The 27150-nt window shown below is 37.3% G+C and overlaps 1 protein-coding gene across 1 annotated transcript in view; it reads right to left on the reverse strand.

The window, feature by feature from the left end:
* Positions 1–13547: 13547 nt before the first annotated feature.
* The window catches only part of LOC131073484 (farnesylcysteine lyase), a 71096-nt gene continuing 57493 nt past the window's right edge, over positions 13548–27150 (reverse strand). Inside the window, exons 2-5 of the mRNA XM_058009920.2 lie at positions 24591–24758; positions 14769–15128; positions 14204–14379; positions 13548–14064 (exon numbers count right to left, since the gene is read on the reverse strand). Coding sequence (XP_057865903.2) covers positions 13800–14064; positions 14204–14379; positions 14769–15128; positions 24591–24758 — 969 coding nt within the window. The 3' untranslated portion in view covers positions 13548–13799. The remainder of the gene's footprint in view (positions 14065–14203; positions 14380–14768; positions 15129–24590; positions 24759–27150) is intronic.

The following is a 27150-nucleotide window of genomic DNA, read 5'->3' on the forward strand; positions in this document are numbered from 1 at the left end:
CTCTACCTCTCTCAACCTACAATTCTATTTCTATTTTGTTTTCTTTGTACTTATCTCTATCTACCTGCCTCTCCCTCACCCCCTATACTCTATTTATATGCATACCTCTCCCTCCCTTCTTCCATATTTATTTGTCTCTTTTTCTCACTATCTCACTTCTCTCCTTCACTCTCTACTTATCAATAGAGAGGGACAAAGGGAGAGAGGTGGAGAGGGAGAGGTCGAGAGAGATAGAAAGGTGAGACATATATAGGAGAGTGGAAAATGTGTATAATAAGATACAAAATCAGAGATAGAGAAGTAAAGAGGGAGTGAGGGAGGGACTTGGAGAAAGGGCAGGTAGAGAAGAGAGAAGAGAGAGAGAGAGAGAGAGAGAGAGAGAGAGAGAGAGAGAGAGAGAGAGAGAGAGAGAGGAGAGTGAGAAATTTATGTAATGAGATAGGGAGGGAGTGACTTGGAGAGGAGAGTGAGAAATTTATGTAATGAGATAGGGAGGGAGTGACTTGGAGAGGAGAGTGAGAAATTTATGTAATGAGATAGGGAGGGAGTGACTTGGAGAGGGGAGAGATAAAGAGGTGAGATAGAGAAGATGTTGGCATATGTGCAGAGCTTGATGACATGATGATATTGTATGTTGTCATTGATGTCAATATGTTGAAGTATGAACTGGTATATTGAAGTAAGCAAACTAGCAAGAGAACCGGTATGATATTGTGAACCGGTATATGTGAAAAAGTGAAGCGGCATGTTGGAATGAGAACCTGTATGATATTGTGAACCGGTATATGTGAAAAAGTGAAGCGGCATGTTGGAATGAGAACCGGTATATGGGAAGTTTTGTATTGGGGTTTCACTTGGCATGACTACCGATTGGTAGTCTCAACTTCAGGGTTTCCGGTTGATGCATTCCAAGCCTATGTGATTCAACCGATGACATCTTGTGATGAGTCAACATTTTAATGAAGATCAGATAGTGTTTCCATGACAGCCTTGTGCGTGTGAAGGATTTCCTTGAGGATCTTGCATGGAGATTGATCCTATCTACCTCGGTAAGGTGCGAAGTCTCTATAAATGGTGGAGAGCACGTGATGGGTTATCAACTTCCTGAAGCGGCAAAGAATGAACGTTGGAGAACGTCTTGAGGTATGTTCAAAGATTGTTGTATTCAATGCAGTATGATTAACGGTCAGGATTGAACCGATTGAATTGTTAAACCTAAATGTTTAGGGTTTAGGGTTTATGCTACCGACCTATCTATTTCCTATAAGGTCGATGATGTTTTTCATTTTGAAGTTGTTGGCAAATGTTATGTGTGTATCCAAGTGAAGAGATACTTGATTCTTGCTAGACCGAAGAAGTGTATTGATACCTGCAGAGTGTGATTGCAGAAGCAAAGGAGCTAAAGTGGATCTGCCTTGGCATTGAGAGATGTTATCATATCAGTGTATTACCTGTTGACTTCTAACCATTTCAACAGTTGGAAAATCCCTTAACCGGGTAGCTTTAACAAGCTTTTGTGTAAATCCTTTAACAGGGTGACTCAATTCAATGAGTTCTTCAAATCCTCTTGTGAGGTAACCTTTAACAGGGTTCTAACCTTTAACCGGGTATTTAGCCATCCCTTAACCAGGTGATCCCTAGCAAGATCGGTTCCTAGTAGAACCTATTGTAAAAGTCTTTAACTGGACTAGGCTCCTAACATAGCGGACTTCAAAAGAGTTCAAAGAATAGCTTGTGGGTATTCATCCCCGCTGTGGTTTTTCGCAGTTGGGTTTCCACGTGAAAAATCAGTGTGTCATGTGTGATGCTTTAATATTTTCAGTCAAGTGGTAAAGCATGTTGAACCGGCAGTCATTATATTTCTGATGATATATTACTTGTTTATGCATACGGGTGAAGTGGAAATGAGATATTAGATTGTGTAGAGATCAAAGTGTTTACCGGTTTATGTCTTTCATACTCTCATTGTGTTTTATCGGTAGTGCCCGGATTTAGACTGGTGTTACTGTTTACCAGTTAAGTGCAGTCTTTGCAGTCAAACTGGTTCTGGGAAAGTTTTTGTCTTTACTGATTCACTTCCCCACTCTCAGTACTGGTTTGGTACTAACTGATTCATCATTATTCATCAGAAGAGAGGGAGAGGGGGTAGGATTGAGAGAGAGAGAGAGAGAGAGAGAGAGAGAGAGAGAGAGAGAGAGAGAGAGAGATATGTGTGTGTAATGAGACATGGAGGGAGGGAGATACTTGGAGAGGGGAGAGTTAGAGAGATAATAGAGATTAGAGAGGGAGGGGGAAAGGGGAAGATCGATAGAGAGGGATAGAGGAATATAAATAGAGAGGTCAAAGACCTAGAGGAGGATAGAGGGAGGGAGGGAGAGGGAGATAAAAAGGTGAGCACAAAGATTGAGAGGAAAGGAGGGAAGATAGAGAGTAGTATGGAGAGGGAAGGATGGAGAGAGAGAGAGAGAGAGACAGAGAGATTAACCACATCTAATTGAATGGTAACCACATCTTGTGGGAAGGAACTTCTATACACAACACAACCTCAAGTACATATTAGAACATGTCTCCTCTCCCAAATAACAAAAATGGGTTTGTAATGTCCCTTTCCAAAATTTTAAATAAATATAACAAATTTAAAACAAAGCAAACAATCAAGTCACCAAACTATATCCAAAAAACACCAATTAATCATACTCAAGCAATATAAATATTTGGCTAGACAAACATAAACTTGCATTATTGAACCATAGCTCCAGCAATAATTTATTAAGATTTTAGATATGATCTTTATAGCAATGATTAAATTCAACTTACACCAAGAAACACTAAATAACATAGAAAAATTACACAAATTAATTAGAAATTCTCATAGCTCTTATATTGATATAATTTGGATTTCCTAGCTAATGGGATTGTTATGATAGTCATTACAATAGTAGTAAATAACAATTACAAATTTGCAACAAATGGTGTACTTACTAAAAGATTGAATTGTACTACAAACCGTGAAGCTCCACTACACTCCATGAGTGAGAACACCCTCAATAACAAAAGGGTTTTTGCCCTCTAGCTCTAACAACTAATTGCCTTTTCTCCATTGATCATAGTCTCCCATGGGTTTTTGTCCATAGAAGAGACTTGAACACAATGTCTAGAAGATAAAATGACAACCTCTATGATTACAATTAAAATGTTTTTTGTTTTATATATGCAACCCAAAAAGACCTAACTAATTGGCCTAGAGCCAAGTTGGTGCCAAGGCCCAAATTTGAATTCTACATGCTACATCATAGGTTGGCCTTAGTCAAAATTTTAGATGTTACGTCATACATTGACCTTATAGGTCCTATAGACTTCTCATCATAGGTCCAAATTTTCTTCTTCCCTCCAAATTGACATGGGTTGTGTTGTATCTTTGAACCCTAATCCTTGATAGCTCATTGGCATGCATCAAGAAAAAAAATACAATCCTCAATGTTCAACAACTGTTAGGCATAAGTTAAGACATGGTCTTGATCTCCAACTTGTTTCAGCTTGTGATTTGCCATCTCTTTGTCCTTGGCATGCATTGAGCAACAACGATCAAGTTCTTGGCATGGATTGGGAAGCAATTCTAACCCCCAATCTTGAAAAACTCTCTGTCGTGGATCAATCAACAACCCTGATCTTTAACCTCTAACAACTCCCAGGAACAGGTCAAAAATTAACTTTGATTCTTGAACTCTGACAACACCTTCAATGAGTAGTCTTTTATCTAGTTTTCTTATAAAAGGGACATGAAAAGGCCTCCCTTCCCAAAATTTCTTGTACTCAAGCAATGCAAATTAGGATTCTTAAGAATCTCGAGCCCTTCTTGTGTGGCATCTTCAACTAGTAGGTTTTTCCACCTAACTAGATACCTTATGATGCTCTTGTTCCTTAATTTTTTGATGCAGGTGTGAATCACTTCTTATGGGATCAACAACTAATCGTAATTGTGTAAGGGTGGAAGCTCCTCCAAGGGTGTAATATGGCAACCAAGGATTTTCTTCAAACAAGATAAATAAAAAAACATTATGAATCCTTTTGTTTTATGGAATCTCCAACTCATAGGCCACTTCACCAATCCACTTCAAAAAATTGTACGGTCTAAAGTAGAGGGGTTTGAAATTTTAAACTTGACTCTTCTTAATAGAAGTCTTTTTATATGTTATAATCTCAAAAATACCAAGATTCCTACCTCAAAGGACCTCTCTATTCTTTTATGATTTTTATGTGTCTTTCGTTGATTTTGTGGATGATACAAGTTACCTTTTCAATTTTGTGCAAAATCTAAAAATCCTTTTAATTGTTTCAAATCAATGGAAGGTGCTTAGTCTAGAATCACTTGGATCTTTTGTTAATCTATTTACACATAAACATCCTTGGCACTAATGACATTCCCAAGATACAAAATCTCTTCCAAACCAGACTCACATTTGGACAACTTAGCAAAGAATGATTCACCAATACAAAAAAATTTAGTTGATTACTAAATACCTAATTCATGCACATTTGGTAGTGGGTGGAGCATTAGTGAGACTAAAGGGAATGACTAAAAACAAATATTTATAGTGACACCTAAAAGTGTTATCATGAACATCTTTATCTCTTGTGTGGATTTGATGGTATCTTGATCCCAAATCAATTTTCGAGAAGTATGTAGCTCCATGTAGTTCATCAAGCTCATCTATCATCAGAATGGGATATCTATTCTTGGTGATATTATTTCTCAAGGCCTTGTAATCAATATAAATTTGCATGATGCCATTTTCTTCTTCACAAAAAATACTAAAAATACAAATAGACCGAAGCTAGGTCTTATGAAGTCCGTGTTAAGAATCTCTTTGAGCCTTCTTAATCTCCTCTTTATACCCTCTTGAATGATAGTATGGTGTAGTTATAATAGGTTTATACCATTCTTCCAACTCTATAACATCCTCAAACCCTCTATTTAATGGTAGTCCCAAAGGAATGTCACCAAAATCTACACTATGCATATCCACATTTTTTCGAATATCAACACGATGAGTACCTTTATTACTTGATGGAGACTTTGTAGGAAGAATGAAGAAATTTTATACCCATTATAGTTGGCCTCTACAAAAAAATCTATCCATTCTCTTTTCTTTCACCACATGTGCAGCTCCATTGGAGACCCCTATATGAACAATATTCATTCCATGTATTGTGAACTTAAGTTCTATAGTTTGGTAATCATGTGAATACTCCCCTAGAGAAGGAAACTATTGTACATCTAAAAACATATCAATGTCTCCCAAACCAAACACATACAATTCAACATATACCTTATGATCTCCAAGAGCTATATTAGATTTCTTGATTACTCTAGTACATGGAATGGTGAATCCATCAACGATTGCAACATTGAAACCTTCAAATTATTTTTCCTTCAATCCTCTCATCACCTAACCTTAATTGATAGAGTTGTGACTGGCCTCAACATCAATGAGAACAGTCATCCTTTGCCTTGCCAGCACCCCACAAACCTTGAAGGGAAGGTATCTTGGGGATACTAAGAGAGTAATAAGTGTACTCTCCCGTGTCATTTCATGTTATATCCTTTTAGCCATATGATCACATAATATTCAAATACGTTAGATTCATTTTTATTTTGAAACTTGATATGATACCACTTCAATGTAATGTATTTGTCTTTTACCCAAACATCTATGTTCGGGAGTCCACAACTCTACAACGAAAACATAACTTCTTCCTCTTCATCTCATTCTTTGTCTCTTCCATTTTTCTTGGTTTTGAAGGTATTGTCGTAGGTTGAGGGAGGTTTTTATAAGGAGGCTTTTGATGTAGTATTGGTGGTGCATCATTGGTGTAGAATTTGTTTTTGATCACTCAATCCTTTAATCTTGGGCTCTTTTTGATGACTTCTTGCAGACAATGTGGATCAAATTCTCTTACCAACCCTTGATTGAATCAAATAGACCCTCTACAAATATAACTACGAGTCTCCTTTATATCATGTCTAGAAGAATCATTGATAACCTTTGAAATTAAATCTTTCATGTAAATCTCTAGATCCTTCTAGTCAAACATCTCCATCAACCTATGGTTGAAATTCTCTAGGGCAGTGATTGATCCATATCCTCAAGTCATCATGCCATGGTACCACGAATCATGAGCAACATCCTCTAGTTGTAAAGTGGAAAACTTAATGTCCTCTTCTTTGAACATGGGGATCAAGGAGAAATATGCATCCAACTTTTGCAACCTCGCCCTAATTGAACAACCATTTGATCCATCATATGAGGGTATATTGATCTTCCCTGAGCATTATTGAATGACCCTATGGGGATAATCCTCGTACCATTCCCTTTTATCCCCTTTTCTATTTTTTAATCTCAATACTCATGAAAAGGTATGTCACGTAGATGGCTAGATCCAAGTTATTTGTATTCAACATGATACTTTTCCATTTCACCCCCTTGTCATGGGCATATAGGTTGTTCTTTTAGGAGTTTTGTCTCATCTCTCTAAAACTTTATCTCTAAACGTCTTTAGGGTTGGGTTAATTAAATTCATTGAATTACTAGCTTTTTTCCATTTGGAGTAGATTTCCCAATAACCCATTGTTGATCCATCTCTTTCAAATTATTCACTTTCTTTACCTTAGAGTCCCTTAGGTTGTATTGAAATTATCTAGATAGCTCTCTACTTTTGGTCCTACTGGCCTCCTTGAAGTTGGCTTCCTCATCTCTATCACCCATAAATGATTCTTTTCTATTTTCCCTTTGCAAGTACCTAATCTCCTTATCACTTTTTTGCATGAACCTGCATCACCACACACTCATGAAAAAAAGGTGCTATAATACCACTGTAATTTTCCAAAAACAAATAAATAATAATAATATATTTGAAACATAACTAGCAATATTCATCAAACTGTATACAAACAACAACAATAAGTCATCTCAAACAACACAAATATTTCATTAGACACATAATTTTACAATGGATCGGGTCAAGTTTCCAACAATAATTATATATGGATTTAGAACTTATATCTACAATGATGATAAACTTCACCACATTACACTAAACAACACCAAATGACATAGACAACTTGCACAATTGACTCAGAAATCCCCACAAGTATTACATTGATATAATTTTGATATCCACAACAAATGGGAATATTATGATAGTCATTACAATAACAAAATAACAAATACAAATCTACAACAAATGGTTCAATGATAAACTAAATTGTTGTACAAACCTTGAAGCTCTAATTCACTCCCTAAGTGAGAATACCCTCAACAATCAAAGGCTTTTCCATTCACTAAGTGCAGCCTCCTACGGATTTGTCCACAAATGAGATTTGAACATAAAATGTCTAGAAGATAAAATAACATAACCTTCATGCTTACAATTAAAAATATTTTCCTAGTTTTATATGTTTTCCCCCGAAAGATCAAACTACTCAACCTAGACCCAAGTTGGTGTCAAGGCCAAAATTTGAATTTTATGCACTACAACCTTTTGCATGTTACATTGCACATCGACCTTACAAGCCTTACAAAAATTTTCCCATTATAGGTTCAAAGTATCTTTTTCCTTTAGACTTGGCATGGGTTGGGTGATATCTTCAAAACTTAATCCTTGATAGCTTCTTGGCATGTGTTGGGTAATAAATTCAATCCCCAATCTTTAATCACTCTTGAGCATGATTCAAGCCACAAGCCTGATCTCTGATCTTTGACATCTCCCTAGAATGAGTCAAGTGGCAACCCCAACCCTCAATCTTTAACATCTCCTTGTCCTTGGCATGTGTTAGGCAACAACCTTGACCCTTGACTTCTAACAGCGCCTAGGAATGGATCAAACAACTTCAATTCTCGAACTTCAACACACCCTAAGCAAGAAATCTTTTATCTAGTTTTTCAAAAAGGAACATGAAAAGGCCATACAATTATTACTTTAGCTATAAAGTTTTCTACAAGGGAAAGGACAATGTTGTAGTGTATGCTTTATCTTGCAAATATGAAGATTAGACAACACTTTGTGCCTTATCCTTACACACACTTGATTGATTCCATGAAGTTTGACAAGAATGGCAACAAGACACATATACTCAATAGTTTCTTTAGCAATTGGTCTAGCAATCCATCTAGTTCCAACTACTCTTGGGATGGACAATACTTGTACTATAAAAAGTGTATAGTTTTAGTTCCCACTTTGACTGTTCATAATGAACTATTACACAAGCTTCATGTACCCCCTTCTACATGGCATGTTGGATTTCTAAATACAAAAAAACTAGAAGGGATTCATGTAGAGTTGGAGCCAAATGATCTATACTAAATGGTTTGTCAAAGAATGCAATTTCTACCAATGCCACAAAAGAGAAATTATTCGAACTCAAAGGTTCCACTAGACATTACCAATTCCAACTTGTTTATGGATAGATATTTTCATGGATTTTATTGAAGGCTTACCAAGGTTGAGAGGCGAACCAATTATTTTGTTAATGTTGGATCGTCTCTCTAAGCATGCTTATTTTTGTTTCCTAACATTTCCCAAGCATTCCTTGACCAAATATTCCATCCCAACCATTTCCGAAGCATTCCTTGACCAGATATTCCAACTCCATGGAATTGCCATCTACATTGTTTGTGACCATGACCCCACTTTCACTAGCACTTTCTAGAAAGAACTCTTTAAGTTACATTATACAACTAAATATAAGCTTAGCTTACCATTCAAAAACTAATGGTCAAACAAATATTATCAATAAATGCTTGGAGACTTATTTGTGTGCTTCATCTCAAAGCAACAAGTTCACTAGGTCATATGGTTACTATTGGTTGAACTGTAATAAATCACTAATCACAAGGCAACAAAAATGACTCCCTATGAAGTTGTGTATGGGTGGTTATTGTAGACACCTAAAATTGTCTTGTCTAATTAAATAAATAGTTTTATTTATTTAATTATTTTAAACCTAGTTCTTCTATTAATTGAATAAATCTCTATTTATTTAATCAATTCATTAATCTTCTTCTAGCCTTATTTCTCATTTAAATAAATACATTTATTTATTTAAATTATCTTTTTCTAAATTAAATAAATACTTTTATTTATTTAATTGATCCCACTTCCTCTATTAATTAATTAAATCTTTATTTAATTAATTAATTCATTAGCCTTTTCTACCCATGACACATGTCATTCATCTCTTAATTCCTACACTACCTACCCTCTCATTATTTTCTTATTTTCTCTACCTACCCTCCAATCCTAGCCGACCATCTATCTTTTACACCTCTTAATCTTATCCCTCCATTTTTTATAGTGTATTCTATATAAGAGGATACTCTCTTTCATTATGAACCCTATTCAACTATTAGCACTCGCAAGTCTACTTGCAACCACATTTTCGTTCTTTGTTGAGCTCTTGTGCACACATAAAATCTAAGAGCAAAATATCAAGCAAGATCAATGGAGATAGGAAGAATGGAGATCCAAACCCTATTGGACATGTGATGGTATAATCTTTATGATTTGTTGATTTACACTGTCTTAGGTAATCTTCATATGTTATGGTGGATCTTTGTTGTTGTTAGGCTAGAGTTTTGTGGTTGAATTCATTTAGTCTTTCAATATTGTTGTTTCCATTTTTAACATAAACAGTTACTATTTGTGTGAATAAAGTATTTTACCTAATCAATTAACTAGTAGTTCCTCTTCACATGCTTAAGTTATTTAGGTTCTAGGGAATCTTTCTAGGTGTTAGTTGTCATAAGATTTCATCTTACCTTTTGGTATATAATTATTATTTGCAGTTCATTTAATAATTGTCACCTTAGTTGTCTCATAACATAGGATTAAGACACATGTCATAGTATTGTCTAATCCTATTTCTCAACCTTATCTTTTAGAAGAAAGACATCCTATGTACTTTTCGTATTTAATCAATTCATTCAAGCATCCATAATAAAGCAAGTTATTCTTGCCATTCTCTGTTAGGAAATGTTATTATTATTTTGCAGGGGATCCTAGGGATATGGAGTTCACAATTAACTCCTGCAATCATTACCATCTCCTCTCTTCTACATTCCATGTAGTTGTGAAGTACAAGTAATTGATTCTACAATCATCATTCAACAAAATATCCTTCAACACTGCTCTTTTAATCAAAAACAAAATATCCTTCAAGTTCTCAGACGCAACTTGCCATGGTCTAGAAATAAAATCAAATGAAGTGGCATGTAAACCAACACTACTTAGAGAATACCTTTAATGCAAGATGTGGTTTTTCTCCGTCCATAGCCATGGAAACAAACATTATTTAAGTAAAAAGGTTGCCAAAAATCAACACCCAAGTGTTATTGCCCTTATCAAGTTTTATCAAGGATTGGACCAGTTGCATACACATTGGACATTATATCATCTTCTATATCCATCTTGCTTTTCATATAGCATGTTTAGGGAGATCCTTGGTCACTACGTTCAAGTTTAAATAACATTGCAAGAGCTCAATCCAAAGGGATCCATTGTCTTAAAACCAAAGGCTATTATGGATTATCAATCATGTCAACTCTGTCACCACACTATAACATAAGTATTGATATAGTGGTGAGGTTTATATTGAAAAGATATGACTTTGGTGACAATTTCCTCATCAATTTTAACGACAACTTTTGGTAGGAGAGAGAATGTTAGGACCCTTATGTCGTATAGCTCTTTTACTGTGTATTGGGTATTTACAAATAAAGGCTTAGACACATATGCTTTGTAACTTGACTTGTATGTCAAAAGCATGCATCCCATATGTATGGGAAGTAGTAGTTTTCTTTAGTTGAAATTGGATATATAGAGGTGCCTAGGCAAGAAGAAAGACATCGTAAATATCATTTTGTATTGGGTGTTGCTCTAAAGAGGCAAACCCTCAAAGTGGCCAATGATATAGAGTAATCAATTTACTAATATCAACAAAGATTGCTTCATTTTGTTCTGATTTATAATTAATACACTAGTATTTAGACATTATATTTGCAAGTAGAACTAGCACACAACTACTAAATATTTATTCAATGCGAATATGTACCCCATAACATACAACTAAATCATTATTTCCATACAATTTACATGACATAATGGCCACAAACAAATAAGGACATTGAACGCCTAAAGAGTAGATTCAATGCCCTTGTCTCATAAACATCTAGGACTTTTTGGGGTATTTTTCATTGCATCATGCTCACAACCCTCTAACAATAATTACATTTTAAAAAATATGATCCATACTTAATGGCTTAACTTCCCTAATGGAAAAAGCTTGAATGAGATATTAACGAGGTATGACCAATAAATCTTGTAGAGAAGGCCTCGCACGGACCTTAAAAACAAAGATGTTAGAAATAATGCCACAACACATTAAAACCCGCATAGAGAAAACTCCTTGAGCTATCAAAGCATTATATTTTGAAATTTTTAGTTATTGCTTTATTGGAAGAATCCTCTTGACTTCTAAAATACTCATGGTAGTAATTTTAATCATCACACAAGTTAATTAAATCATGTCACCATTTTTTATATGTTCCTACCTAAACTGCCTCAATCATGTATTCAATGAGATAGACCAATCATTAAAAAAGTACATTTTTAACACTTTTTTTCAACTTTGTTTTTTAGTATGCAATTTGACCTAAAACAAAGCCCCACACCTCTAATTCATCACAAATCTATGAAACGAAACAATCACTTAAAGCCCCAACCTCGAGTATTCCCCCCTTTGCTTTCATAATTGGTATGCCCGATGTTTGGAAGAAACAATGTATTCGCTTATCTGAGGCTACTTTCATTGCTTCCCCAAAAATCCTCTCTAACTCAATGGTCATTACTAAGCTTGGTGCATCGAAGGACCAAAAGCCCTTGACAAGCAAGAAAAAAGGAAAGAATACTAGCCACCGCAAAAAGATTACTATTCTGGAAGAGTCGAGGAAAAAGGAAGAGGAAGTGAGGGAGAGCACTAGCAAGAATGAAGGTAGACGAAGGTCAAACGGGCTAGCCTCTCGTAGCTCTTAAAAAGGTAAAAGATTAAAGCTTGTTGATTATGGCTCGAAGGATGAAGAAGAGGAGTAGGGGAAGGATACTGATGAGGAGGAAGAAGAGGAGAATGTGAAAGGTGGTGGGGTTGACTTGGATGAAAACCTAGAGAAGTCGATGAACAATAGTTGTTGAGCATGGGAATCCAAGTAGGGATGACAGAATGGAGGAGGTCAAAGCGTCTGTTGCAAGTGAAAATTGCACATTGTGTCAAAGGGCTAACAAGGAGCTGAAGGAAATGGGAGCGAAACTACCAATGTTGAAGGCCAAAATCCTTGACCTAGAGAAGAAGATGGGCAACATCTCTAAATTCAGTCTCCAAGTAATGCATAGTTTGATGGCCTCCCTTTGTCTTATGCGGGATAAGGTTTTGGGCAACGTGGCGAAGGAGGAAGGCATCCACAAGGAGCTCTTCAAGTTCCTGATCGAGGATTGGAATAATGTCCTACTACAAGCGAGCTATGGTGTCAAGAATCTTGGTCATGTTTAATGTCGTAGGGGTTTCTTTTTATGCTGATTTTGTCCTTTGGAACTTGGCTCCCCTGCAGAACAATCTCGATAGCTACAATATGTTTTTTATTAGCTGATGTCCTGTTTCTGGACTCTGTTTTTACTCTCTGATTGGTGGTTTTTGTCTACTTACAAACTGTTGTTGATCTAATTGTTTTTGGTATTTATGTTGTGGTTGTGCTGATGTTTTTAGACGCCTTTGGACTATGGATGTTATAAGGGCAGCACCCTTGTTTTGCTGCTTTCAATATAAAAAACAATCACTTAAACTAGCATAACCTTCTCAACCTTGTCTAGTTGTATTGCAAGCTCTAAATATACATGGACCTAATAAAATACATCACCTCTAATTCATCACAAAACTATCCACATTAATTACTAAAACTTCATTTTAAGTTAAAATATCTAAATACAAGCTTATCCAACCCACTAAATCTCTATCCTGGTTTTGTCTTCAAAATTTAAGATATTTACGAGAAGTTTAAGCAAAATTGAAAATCATTTCCTTGCATCCATTACTTGCCAGGTGATCCCTACAAGTGCAAATTCCCTTGCCCAATTTTGCAAATATCTCCAAGGAACGTATATAAACTTCACATGTTCTTGGTACACAGTGAAAATAATTAATTCCCCCAATAACCGCATAGAGCTTCAAATGAAGTAGTTAGAATGTGACTTCTTTTTCATGCATACACCTCCTTGCACCATCCTCACATTCCCTACTCCCAGTGTTCTTATCTATTCTCTCTCATACTTGGTATAATCCAATTCTGTTAGTAAGCAGATGACAATCGAGGAGGAGCAGATCAACTGTCAATTAAGAAATGCTCAAATATAGGGAGCCAAATTGGACCAAAGAGTGAAAAAGCATTTAAAGGGCCACTAATTGGTGAAAAGATCAGACGCATATTCATATGATTCTGCTGTGGGTTGGATATTTATTTACCTAAATTAGTATTAGGAAATTGCCATTATACTGAAGAGTTGTTGCCGTGCTGAAAATGGGAGGATCTGAAAGCATGTTATAAATAACTGCGGCATAATCCATACTGAATAATGCCAACCTCTCCAAGTTGTAAGCTTCACCATTGTTACATACAGAAGGTGAGTTTTGATAGTTTTATGATCTTAGTTACAAGTGTTCTCACAAGAACATCTTGATCTACACATCTAATTTCTCATAACTCTGAAAACCTTTCATCATCACTAGACTCAGAAGATCCTGATCTTGATCTATGTAGTGGATCAACGTGCAATCTAAACAAGATAAGTCGTGCAACATTTTCAGCTGCAACAGAACTCATCTCCATGGTACTTGCAGCACTTTCAAACGTATTAATGTAATACAAGTGATGGCCATCTAGCAAAAAAGAAGCAAATCTTTCAGGTGCTTGATAGTGAGGATATGCAGCCCAGTCTATCTGTATGGTTTCTTTTCTGACACTGTAGACAATTAACAGCCATAGTTAGATTTCAAAACTACAATTTTTAAGTTAAGAAATCGGATAAGAGTGATAATTATCTACCAGGTTTCTTCTGAATATGATACAGGGAATCAAAACAATTAAGACAAGAAACCTACCTGAAAATCTTATCTAACAAATCATCTGCCATGACTTTGCGAGAAAATATCTTATAAGCTTTGTCATCTCTACTATAGTCCTTCAACACAGATATACTTGAAAACGGCAAACTGGGAACTTCCAAAGTGCCTATTAGCTTAGGAAGGATGAAAGAGGATGGTTGTCCAAAGTACACCTTGTTATCACATACATGAAACAATAAGCAAATAATTTGGTCAGAGAAAAAAAAGATAAATTTGTACGGCATATGAATCACAATAAATTAAGCTCCCAGGTGTCATTGCCAGGAAAAAGTCTCATTGCATTCTGGCCTATTTATTGTTGTGCAGAAATTGTACGCCTGCATTGAATTCATTAGAAAAATTTGGCATGAAGTTCTACTTCTAACTGCAGAAGACTAAACATTATCCGTGCTTCACATGAACTGCATCAAAACACCTAAGGATTTGTATGCGGTAGATAGACAAAAGTAGCAAGGCATGGCACACACCAAAACTGAAAATGTCAAGGTATGGCACATAAACATAACATCTTAAACATATTTTACAGGAAAATAATCATTACCGGATTCAACTGACCCCTGACAAAAGTTGTGTAAGTGTGTTGAAGATGTCTCTCTGGAATTGAAAATTCAGGGATAAAGCTGATGTTGACCTCATCCAGAGGTGTAGCCAGAACTGCAACTTCACAATTGTGAACTTGTCCCTTAGATGAACTTATTTCATAGTTCTTCCCATTGAATGAAACTGAAGCTATCTCTTCGTTTAGATGTAAAGAAACATTTGCCCTATCAAGTAAACCTGCAGCCATTTGCCAATTTCCTCCTTCCACTGACCAAAGCCCGCTACCTGATCCACACAAGGAAACTGCTCCAGCTAGTCCACTAATATTTACACTCTGTCCATAATTGATCCTCATGATAACCTATAAGAAAATATATTCCTCATCAGACAACATCTGAAGTAAAATACAAGACTAGTTGATTGATACTGGAAACTACATTTCCACACCATTTTCCACTGGAATGAATTTGATGATAAAGATTACATTTATTTCCCCCTATGACAATAAACAAGTTCTATCATAAACAATATATTTTAAGTCTAGATGGATTCTGCCACTAACCCAAACTCGAAAGAATACATAGGTTTTAAATCAAGTTTACTAATATGGATGTTAGATAATTACGTTAAATGTGGATGGTAGCCCTTTCTTGTAATGTAACATGGATCATTAGGGCTAGTATGAACGTTATTTGGTTGTGGCTGATCATTCATGTTTTAGCTGCTTGGACAATCTATTTTATGGTTAATCCCACTTCTAATCAATTTGTTTGGCGGTCCATCTCAATTAAAGGAAATTTTCTTCTATTGTCAACCATATCAATTATTGTTGATGTTCAATGCATCTAACCTAATCTGTGCCAATAGTGCACCTTTCATTAGAATATGTAAAACCCATATTATCGAAGATTCACTAAGTTACTGATTGTTATGATATACCTTTGGGTTTATGTTCAGCATGTGTTGGTAGTGGTACAATGTATGATCCATTGTTTTTGACCTCATAAATGCTGTTGTGTTGCAGGGGCAAAAATAGTACTTTGTGATGCAATCAAGGATAGGGGGCCAAACAAAAGGTAGCCTTTAGCTTGTAGCCAACACCCAAGAAAGCTCAGATTAATGTTAACCCAAGGATTCAATCAACAACAAATCTGGTTTTATACAATACAAAAGATAGACATACCTGCATGGATTCTACAAAATATCTGACAAAGTCTCCCTTAGAGATTACAACAAAACCCAAATCTTGAACACAAAATATTGCAACTATTCTCTGGATCAAATTAACATAATTTATTACATGCATTTACCCAATAGACTTCAGATCTCTACCCACAATGTACACCCAAGATTCTGGGAAATTTAGACATCCACACAGCTGTCGGAAGCCAAGTAACCACAAATGAGCTCACCCAGAAACAAGAGTCCCTAACCAACACTGAATAGCCTATGGGAACCAAAGAATAGACTCCTGGGAAACCACAACTGACTAGGTCAGAGAAGTGGACATTACAAAATGGTCTTCAACCTCCCTTCTGACATATGTTAGGATACTCAAAATGGTACGAACCAGTAACAGAAATAACCTCCTCAAACCTAAAAAAAATCTGCAACATTAGAAAACATCAAATATCTCCATCATGAAATCCAAAACTAGAAACTTTGCTTGAAGCCCAATAAAGATTCTTGAATGAAACCACTCCACCCTAGCTAAGGATTATCTTACAAATCCGAAACCAAAAAATCTAGAGGGGGTTTTCCTCTTCTGAAGATTGTGGAAGAACTCACAGGTTCAATCTAGCAACATAATAGTATATGAAATCTTCAACATATGCACAATGAGCCCAAACACCTTTTATAGCTTTGAAGGGAAAAAGCAATTTGAAATTATATAAAATAATCCATTTTTTGAACAAAAAACCTTTTTCAATTATAAATTGACTTTATATGTGCAAGTCCCCTTCACTTTCCCCTAAGCATCCACTTTTGAGGGAACATAAAGCAACTTTAATAAAATATAACAATTAGTAAATAATTTTACTTTAAACATTACAAACTTCAGTGTATATTATACGTATTCCACCTAAGTTGCGGAAAGCAGTGCCCAGGCCCCGAGATCCACTTCTTATCATGCCATGATGTAACTGAAGCAATGGGAGGATGACAAGTGCTAACTCAAGGACTCACCAAAAATAGGCATTACTTCCATGAAGTTTGGAGAACACCCCAGGAGTCCAAAACCACTTCTAAAAGTGTCAATGCAAAGTGCAAACCATAACGCCAATTGAGCCCCATGCCACAAATAGAAATCCTGAATAGTAAACTTGCATCCTCCAAAAATTTTGGAGTTCTCAACACACCTAGAAGCTTACAAGAAAATACGAAAACTAGACAAAAGCTCACAATACAATATTGTTTAAATGGGGTATTACATTTTGACTCAACAAAACTCGACTACATATTAAAAAATTAAACAGTAAAAATAAAATAATAATTATTTACGTAAAATATAGTTCCAAAATGTATCAAATAAGTTTGGTGGGGGTTTGGAAGTAGTGCCCCCTTGTAGGGTAAAGGTGCAGCAAAAAGCTATGTTTTTGTAAGGTGAAAATACGTTTGGCAGCTTGCCAATGACTCTCATGAGGATCATGGGAGAATCGAGAGACAAGACCAACCGCAAAGGAAATATCAGGACGGGTGTGAGTCAGGTACAACAAACTGCCAACCAACTGCCTGTAAAGTGTAAAATCGACTGAAGGAGTGGGACAAGCTGTAGTCAAAACAACCCCTGACTGAAATGGAGTGGAAGCAGTCTTGCAATCAAACATGCCGAAGCGCTGCAGCATGTCAAGAGCATACTTTTGCTGGTAGAGAGAGATCCCATCAGAAGACTAAATCACCTGAAGACCAAGGAAATAGTGCAAAAGACCGAGATCTGTCATCTCAAACTGATCCATCAAGGCACGCTGAATATGCTAAATCATAGAGGATGAGCTACCCGTGACGAGAAGATCATCAACATATAGCACAAGAATCAGTATGTCACCCTCAAGAAGTTGAATGTACACTGTGTGATCAGAATGACTGCGGGAGAACCCAATGGAGAGCAAGAAAGAGTCCATCTTCTCATACCAAGCCCGAGGGGCCTGTTTGAGACCATACAATGAACGCCGAAGTCTGCAAACCAAAGAACTATCCTGCACAAATCCTTGAGGCTGTTCCATGTAGATTTCCTCCTGTAGATCCCCGTGCAAGAAGGCACTCTTCACATCCATCTGAAAAACAGGCCAACACCAAGAAGCTGCAAGAGATAGTACAAAGCGAATGGAATTCATCTTGGCAACAGGGGCAAATGTCTCGGAGTAATCAATACCCTCAACCTGTGAAAACCCCTTCGCAACAAGACGTGCTTTGTACTTATCAATGGAACCATCAGCAGCATATTTAGTGCGATACAACCAGCGACACCGAACCATCTTTCTGCCCTTAGGAAGAGGACAGAGATCCCAAGTATGATTCCTCATCAAAGAAGAATACTCCTCCTCCATAGCACAATCCCACTCAGGGTGACCTGTTGCCTCTGAAAACTTTTGAGGATCATCTGAAATAGCATGACTCAAAAGACTGGAACCCACTGTATGAGAACGAGTGCGACAAGTATCTGAAGGATCACCAGCCATAGGACCGGCCGCCTCAATAGTAAGGCGAGCCCACTTGGGCATCTGAGGTGGAGCAGGGGGAGGTGGGGATGGTGGATCATCAGCACCATCATCAGAATCATCCTCAAAAAGATCCTAAAGGGGTGCAGAGGCCGGAGTAGGCAGAGGAGGAGACACTGGAGTCGGGGTATCCACTGTGGGAAGACGCTCATCAAACTGAACATCCCGTCGAAACAGGACCTCTCTGGAATCAGGATCAAAGAACCTGTACGCCTTAACATCCTCACAGTAGCCAACAAAAATGAGTGGTCGGCTTTTCCACTCCATGGCTTTCCTCTGAGCATCAGGAATAAAGGCCCATGCCTCACTACCAAACACTCGAAAAAAGGAAACATCAAGCTTGTCATGAGACCAAGCCTCCTCAGGAGTCATATGTTGAATAGCCTTGTGAGGCATCCGATTCTGAATATAGTTGGCACAATTGACGGCCTCAGCCCAAAAAGCCGAATCCATGGACCTGGACTGAATCATACAATTCGCCATCTCCCGTAAAGTTTTGTTCTTACGTTCAGCGACACCATTCTGCTGAGGGGTGTAGGGAACAGTGAACTGCTGCTGCAAACCATACTCAATGCAAAAATCTCTGAAAGCCTGATTCACATACTCCCCCCCATTATCTGTACGTATCCGCCGAATAGAACAGCCAGACTGCTTCTCTACATATGTCTTGAAGATTCGAAATGAATCAAAGACATCAGACTTGCACTTAAGAAAGTATACCCATGTGCGTCTGAAGAAGTCATCAATAAACGTGAATACATACTTGGCCCCTGAAAAAGGAGTGGGAAATGACATGAGGTCACTGTGAATCAACTCCAAGGGTGCCAAAGCACGAGAGGCTCTCCCCTTCGAAAAGGGATCTCTGTGATGCTTGCCAAGCACACAACCATGACAAACACCATCAGTGCAGGAAATCTGTGGGAGCCCAAGAACAAGTGTCTGCGTACTCATCTGCTGAAGATATCTATAATTGACATGGCCCAATCGCTCATGCGAAAGCTCACTCACCGAATCTACATGTGCTATGAGAGATGAACCTGTACCCGAAGAGGGCTCAAATTCATCAAATCTGTAGAGACGAGATGCAAAATCCACACTACCAGTAGCCACAACCAAATCAGGGTCATGGAGGTCCCGAATAACCACATCATGTGGTGAGAACTCAACTGTCTTACCAGAGCCAGAGTGGCAAATCTGATAAATGGACAGGAGGTTCGTCGAGATGTCAGGGACAACCAAAACATCCTGTAGAGTACCCCCATCCAAAGAGACAGAACCTGAACCCAAGACGGAAAGCTGAACTGAGTCACCCACTGCAATCTGTGAAATACCACAAGAGGCAAGAGAAGTAACCAACTGCTGAGTGTGTGTCATATGGTGAGAAGCACCAGAATCTAGAATCCATGTGGACCCATAGGTCGAAGCTCTAGCAGTAAGAGCATGACCTTTCCTTGTGGAAGGAGAAGACGCCTGAGGTGAGGAAATGTGATGCTGCTGCATGGCTTCCTCTAAAGCCTCTAATCGTTTCCAACACCTGGAAACTGGATGTCCTTCCTTGCCACAAAAACTGCAAGTGTCTGATGATTTCTCCTTAGTCTTGGAGGAAGACTCACCAGACTGTGAAGATTTCCCTCGTTTGGGAGGAAATGGTTTTGAATCAGACTTAGGAGCAGGCTTGGAGGAATTCTCACTACCTGCAGAAGGCTTCTTCGGCTTCGGTTTCTGCTTCTGTTTCTCCTTCTCCTTAGAGGACTAAACAACCAATGCTTTGTTCTTGGAGCCTGAGAGCGTATCCAGCTGAGAAAGATGAGACTGCTCACGAGACAATCGCTCACAAAAGACATCAAAGGTAGGCATGTTGAAACGAGTACCCAAGCCATCCATGGGGAGTAGAAAGTAGAGGCAAAAAACTGAAAGTGACCCCGAAGCTTCGAAAGAATCAAATGAATGCACTCTGTATCAGTCTTGTTCTTTCCACATCCCTAAAGAACAGATCTAGTAGTCTTGAATTTGTTCAAAAAATCCTCAATAGTGAGAAAGGAATCAGGTAACCAAGAAGTCAACTCTGCCTCAATCTGTAATGCCTGAATCTCATTGACCCTCCCGAAGAGAGAATCAAACTTCAACCACATATCCCTAGGAGTAAGCAACTCATCAAGGTGAAACAGAAGACTGTCGGAGACATGCAAAGAGATCAAACCCATGGCCTCATCCAGCTTGTTCTGGTGCATAAGAATCTCACAAGGACGCTGCAGGATTGGTTGAACCTCATCCAAAGAAGCCCACAACCCTCGTGCCCTGAGAAGCCTCGTGATGCGGGGCTTCCAGGTGTGATAGTTGTGTGAAGTCAACAACTCAACTGAAGGATCTGCCATGAGAACAAAGAAAACTCTGCACCTGCACCTGCTTGTTGGTTGTTTTTATTATGTGATCTTTCAAAATAGACAGAAGATGCAGAAGGGTTTGTTTGTTTTGAGAGTTTAGGTGTTTTTGATTTCTGATATAAATGACAGAAAGCGAGAAAAAACACCCCCCCACAATAGAGAAACCCAAACCCTAGTACATAGTAATGAGAAGAAAGTAGTGCATAAGCAAAAACAACTTCAAACTGATATCTCATGTACCTGGTGAAAATTCTGAGAAAAAAGATCACAAATCTGAATAGAGCATACTGAGAGCTTTCCAACGCCTATTCGTTTTCGAAAAACGGAGTCCGTTTGCCCATTCTACGGCCCCAGAAGTGCAAAAAAGAAGCCCGACTTTGACTAGTAAAAAATACAGTCAAACAGCAGATTCAGGAAAAAAAATCCACCACTACAAGGTCCGGCTCGGAATCACCTTTCCGACGCCTATTCGTTCGCCAAAATCCGACTCCAGATGCACAATCTAGGCCCAAAAAACCAACCCCCTCTCAAAAAGACTAGAGAGGAGCTGCTGGTGGTGGTCCGGGCGGAGGAGGGGCTCAGGTCGGGCGGAGGTGGTGCGGCCCGGGCTGAGCGGAGCGCTGGCCGGGTGGAGCAGTGCTGGGGCGGAGCTGGGGCTGAGTGGAGTTGGGGCGGCAGGGGCCGGGCGGAGGTGGCACGGCCTGGTCGCAGCGAAGCTCGGCAGGGCTGCCGGAAGGGACGGCCAGCGAGGGGGTTGCCGGAGCGGTGGCTGCCGGAGCCCGGAGAGGCGAGGTTGCCGGAGAGACCAAGACGCCGAAGGGTGCAGTCGGCGGGGCTGGGGTGGCCGGAGGCCAGCGGGGCCTGTGGGGCCGGCCTGACTGGCCTGCAGGCGCCGTACGGTGCCAAACAATCAGGTCCGGTGCCCTAAAAAATTAAAACAAAAAATTTGCTTCCCTTTTGATTTGTCCGCTTCCTTGGTGATTTTTTTTGAGTTTTTTGTAAAAAAAGTCAAAAAATCCAAAATTCGGCCTACATGCCGTAAAAAGGCAAAAAAAAAATTTATTTTTTTTCTCGATTTGCATGCCAGGGCCGTACACCTTGGTGGGGAGAAAAAAAAATCACCCAGATTCTCAGAAGTCAAAAATGGACAAATTTTATATGACTATAGGGGCTTTTGGGCCTTTTGAGCACGATGGTGAGGTCCGTTTAGGCCCAAAGTGCTCAAGGAATACAACAAATTTAAAAATTTAAAAGAAAGAAAAAAAAAAAAAAAAAACCTTAACCCTAAGCACACAAAAAAATGCCTGAAACCCCAGATCTGCTTCAAATGCAAAATTCTCAAAAAACAGGAACAGGTAGTTGCAGATCTGAGCTCTGATACCATATAGGAGTTGAGAAATACAACCCCACAATAGCCTAAAGATCTTCTGCAAGCCGAATAACCTGTTACAAGGAGAAGCAATGAAGCAAAATCTAAAGAACACACAAAACACAGAAAAGTATTCTCAAAAGATGAGAGCTCCAATTCACCAAAAATGTATTGTGAAAAGATAATACAATGAAAAGAAAAAATAACCTCTAATAGGTCAAGAAACCCTAAAAAGGGAAAACCCTAGGCTTGCACATAATAATTAATTAAAATAATTAGTTAATATGCACCTAATGTTAGCTTAAGTGTAAAAAGATAATTGGGAACTTAAAGAATTAAACAAATATTGTTTAATTAATCAAGTAAAGACCCAATTACTCTAACAGGAAGTAGTGCCCCCTATAGGGTAAAGGTGCAGCAAAAAGCTATGTTTTTGTAAGGTGAAAAATCACATATTTCTAAGTTTTTTACACATCCAAACTCTATATTTGATAGAGATTGAGTATATACGATAAAGCGGATAAACTCACCAAGTACTCACTAGAAACTTACACATTAACTTGCCAAAACTTACATGGAATTTGCCTCTACAACTTGATAATTTTATATTGCAAAAATTCGGGACAAAAAAAACTCACAAGTACACTGTGACTTGCCAGCAAGTAGTTAAACTATGATTTAAATTAGGTTCATTAGTTTTTGTTATAGGGATCCTCCCATTCTAATTTGAACAATGATTCTACCATACACACTGTTTTATTTAGTGTTGCAATGAAAAGGTGTGAATTAAATAACAATAGAACTTTCAAAAAGAAATCCCCAAAGCTTTAAAAAATCCTTTTTGTTTTTATCAATCTCACATGGACAGCGGTAGAATATTGGATAATAAGGCAGATAGTAGCAACCAAGGACAGAAGATAGCTACAATCCAAGCCAAAAAGTTACCTGCTCAGGATGAATGGTTCAATTTCTGCAGCTGGAGTTTTTCTATAAGCACTGCAACCTAAGCCTCATTATCAATACAAAAGTGTAGGCCACAGACCTTTCTGCACCAATCCACAGATAGATGTCCACAAATGAGCGGATTGGCGATGTAGAAGAACAAATCTAAGCAGATCTGAAAAGAGGGAGCAGGTGGGAAGAGGTAGAAAAGTAAGCCACAAACCAATCAGTCCCAAAACAATCCACAAACAATTCAAGCAGTGATCTACAAAGAATAAATTATACGACTGAAATCTCCATATGTCCCACAGCAGATTGAAACTTATCTATCAGTATATATTAAAACCTTATAAAGAACCACAATATTGTGAATGTTGATTGTTGACAAAGGGCACAACGTACACACTACATAACTAGGAAACAGGGTAAAATTTCGGTAATCAGAAAGAAAAACTGGAGACATGGAATCAACAGTTTGACATTATAAATTTCAAATCAGAGCTCGAGGCACCAAATACACAATAAGTGTATTAAAGGCCGTAGATGGAAGCCAATGTCTAGAACAAGGAAAGACAGCCAAAAGCCCACTATGCAGCAGATGAATAGTTTAATGAAAAAACATCCATTTTGACAGAAGATATCTAAATCAGAGAACTGGCATAACAAACACACAATAAAAATATTAAATGGTGGAGGTTGAACCCAATAGCCAAAATCATATCAATGTGCATAACTCTGAAATGTTGGCAACAGAGAAAGTTTCAGATATGGGAAGGACCTAATTGTTGCACTTTGGTACCAACTAATATGTTTTCTATTTCTGCATGTTTATGCATATAAGAGAAGCCCATAATTTTAAGATAAATATGTTATCAAAGCATTTAACATTTCCAACTCCCACTTACCAAATTCCAACTGAACAATTCCTTTTCAAGTTATTTCCATTACAATTTGAATTATTTCACTAAAATCTCCATGGAGAATTAAATTTTACATAATGATGGTTAAATACTAATCCTAATAGATGTCCTATTCCTTATCCTCACCCTAGCAGGTGTTTTGGGAAATGGTGCATGTCCTCACAGTTTTTAAGTTTTACTGAATTCATTAACAGGCAGGCAATAATTAATTCCACCCAGCATTTTTTCAACTAGAAGTCCATTATGAGATGCACGATACGTTACCTAAAAATTTTGAGAAGTTTTTTTTGGCATAAGCTCACCAAAAGATATTTAGTCTACAGCAGAAATCCAATAGATACTGTTATTTTCAACTTAAAAATCTATTATGAGATACAATATTTGTTTCCTATAAAATTTGTTTGTGCTTTTCCGGCACAAGCTCAACCAAAACAATGTTAAACCCACAAAATGAGTAAAATAAATACTGGGAATTATGCTCCAACTCACCGTTATGAGCTCAGATATCAAACGAGAGGATAATCCAGCAGCAACCAATTCTGCCTGGAGTGACTGCGTTGTATATTCATAAAGATCTGCCCATTTCAACATTTCCTCCACTGAATTGAAAATGGGCCGTGAATCATCATAATAGTGCAAGAACTTACTCAGCAGACTCTGCAACCATAATCAGAATTACTATTACTGCATTAATCAGTCTATCAACAATCTCAATGTCATTATTTTTAAGTTGCTGAATAAAAAGGAAAAAATCCCTGCACACTAAGAAAACAATTAAAAACTGCAAAAACTCATCTGGAAATTACCCATTCATAGGAATAAACCGAGTTAGGTAGGAATAATTTAAGCTGACTAAAAAAGTGTTTATTTTATATTTGCAGCTTTGCCCATCTATCATGATTCTATGAAGCATAGTTCAATAACTAAGACTCGGGAAAACCTTGCCAATTTTTAAAAATACATAAATTTGTAAAATTAAATTAAATAATGCATGAGAAGAATAAAGAATGAATCTATAAATTACAAAAGTCTATTTTGATTATAGTAGATTTACTTAGAATCAAGATTGACTCCGCAATTCAAAAGTATAAATGGTATTAAATTACTTCACATGTAATCGGGAAATTTTTGGAAACACTAAAAATGTTGAAATATTCATAAAAAAGGAAACTAATCCTAGACATAAAGATATGAACAAGAATAAACAATTTTGCAAACTATACAAGATTTTCAATGAGGTTTTGCATGAAGGAAATAACTGAAAGCAAACATGACCTGTCTTTTTTATCTCCGAGATTGAGTGCAAGACCTGAAATGTACATGTCTGACAAAAGAAGGTTTTTTCTAATATAAGACTTGCAACCAAACAAAATATACTAAAAAGACATGCTTGCTGCCAGGGTAAATGCAAAGACCAGTGTATTCACATTAACAGAAGAGAATTAAGCAAAACTACAGCACAACATCTAAGGAAAGTAAACCACTCAGAAACACACAAAGTTGCTTCCAAGACGAAAGACAATTATTAATACAAAGCTTAACACAAGTCTTTACTATAATCCACTTACAAAAACCTAACACAAAGACACAACAAGTCAGATCAGTTACATGAATGGCAATCTCTACTGCATAAGCTTTACTTCAACTATCATTAAGAGCTGATATGCTCAAAGCACTTATTTATAGGTTACAAAGAACAGATTTTAAGGATTTAAGAATATTAATTAAACATTCCAACAAGAACTGCTTTAAACTAAACCCATCCTTAAACTGCAGAAAAGGAAAAAACAAAACAACTTTAGAGCAAACCTATTGTAAAACAAATAATAAGATACAAACAGCCTAAAATAAGCCTAATCCGCTGCCTGAACATAGAACACTCAAAAGTGCCACTGCTATATGACCACTACTGAAAAATACCAATTTGCATATGGATGACCTTCAAAACTCTGGACCAACTAAAAATCATCTAAAATGTGGCAAAGTTTCTAGAGAATACTAAAACCCTAACCATAATGAATCCATTGATACCCTAGCAGGATGATATGCCAAACACTTGAATTTGAATTCCTCAACCTCAGAAATACTAAACAGATTTCTTTGACCTTGTTACACACAATCTCTATCAGGTGAAATAATCATGTGAGTAAGTAGGGTAGCTCATGCAGCTTCATTGCTGATAAATGATATTTTCTTCACCGTCCCAGTGTTAGTAAGAAGAAATCTGATCAACAATCTGTTTAGAAAGTAAAACAATAGTTGCTTAAGAGGAAACTCAATTGGAAAGAGGGAAGCTGCTGATATTTATGCAATAATACTGCTGTTTTTCAAAAACCCTTCACAATAATGTCACTGAAAACCTCTCCAATTCTGCAAGAATAAGAAGAAAAATCCCTGTTCTGCTGAAAGAATCAAGGATATATGTTTTGTGAATTTCAAAGAGGAATAGAATTCTTATATGTGCATTGATAGTCTTCTCTTTTGCATGCCTTATTTATGATTTTTTTCTTTCAGACTAATTGACTATAGCGAGATGCCTCTTTTTCTAATTTTTTCCATGCAAAATTAACTTAGGCAGAATGCTTTGATGGCAAAGCCACCTCTCAAGTGTACCAAGTCAAGTATTTATCATGTTTTTTACTTGAGTACAAATTCCTTATGGTTTAACCACCTAAAATGCACACCAGGTGGAGAATTCAGTTGGTTATGCATGCCATCATGAGAAACTACAACACTTTAAACTGTTCTTTTTCATCAACCTAGAGGCATAGATTTGAGCTGGTTAAACTATAGCAACAAAAATCTTTAGGGGAAAAAATTGGCAAACTAAAAGTATAAGATTTTTCAAAAAAAACAGGATTTCAATAGGAAAATATGAGGGAAAAATCCAATTTGAAAAAACATTAAAAAATGTTGAAAAAGAGAGAAAAACTACATAATTTTGAAATTAAAGGCATTTTCATAGCATAGAGATGTAGAGAGAATAAAATAGATTTTAGCCCATGAATTGTCCAAATAAAAAGTGTCTAAAATAGCAGAATGTAGTGTA

This window comes from Cryptomeria japonica, chromosome 9 (assembly GCF_030272615.1).
Source record: "Cryptomeria japonica chromosome 9, Sugi_1.0, whole genome shotgun sequence".
Taxonomy (NCBI): Eukaryota; Viridiplantae; Streptophyta; class Pinopsida; order Cupressales; family Cupressaceae; genus Cryptomeria; species Cryptomeria japonica.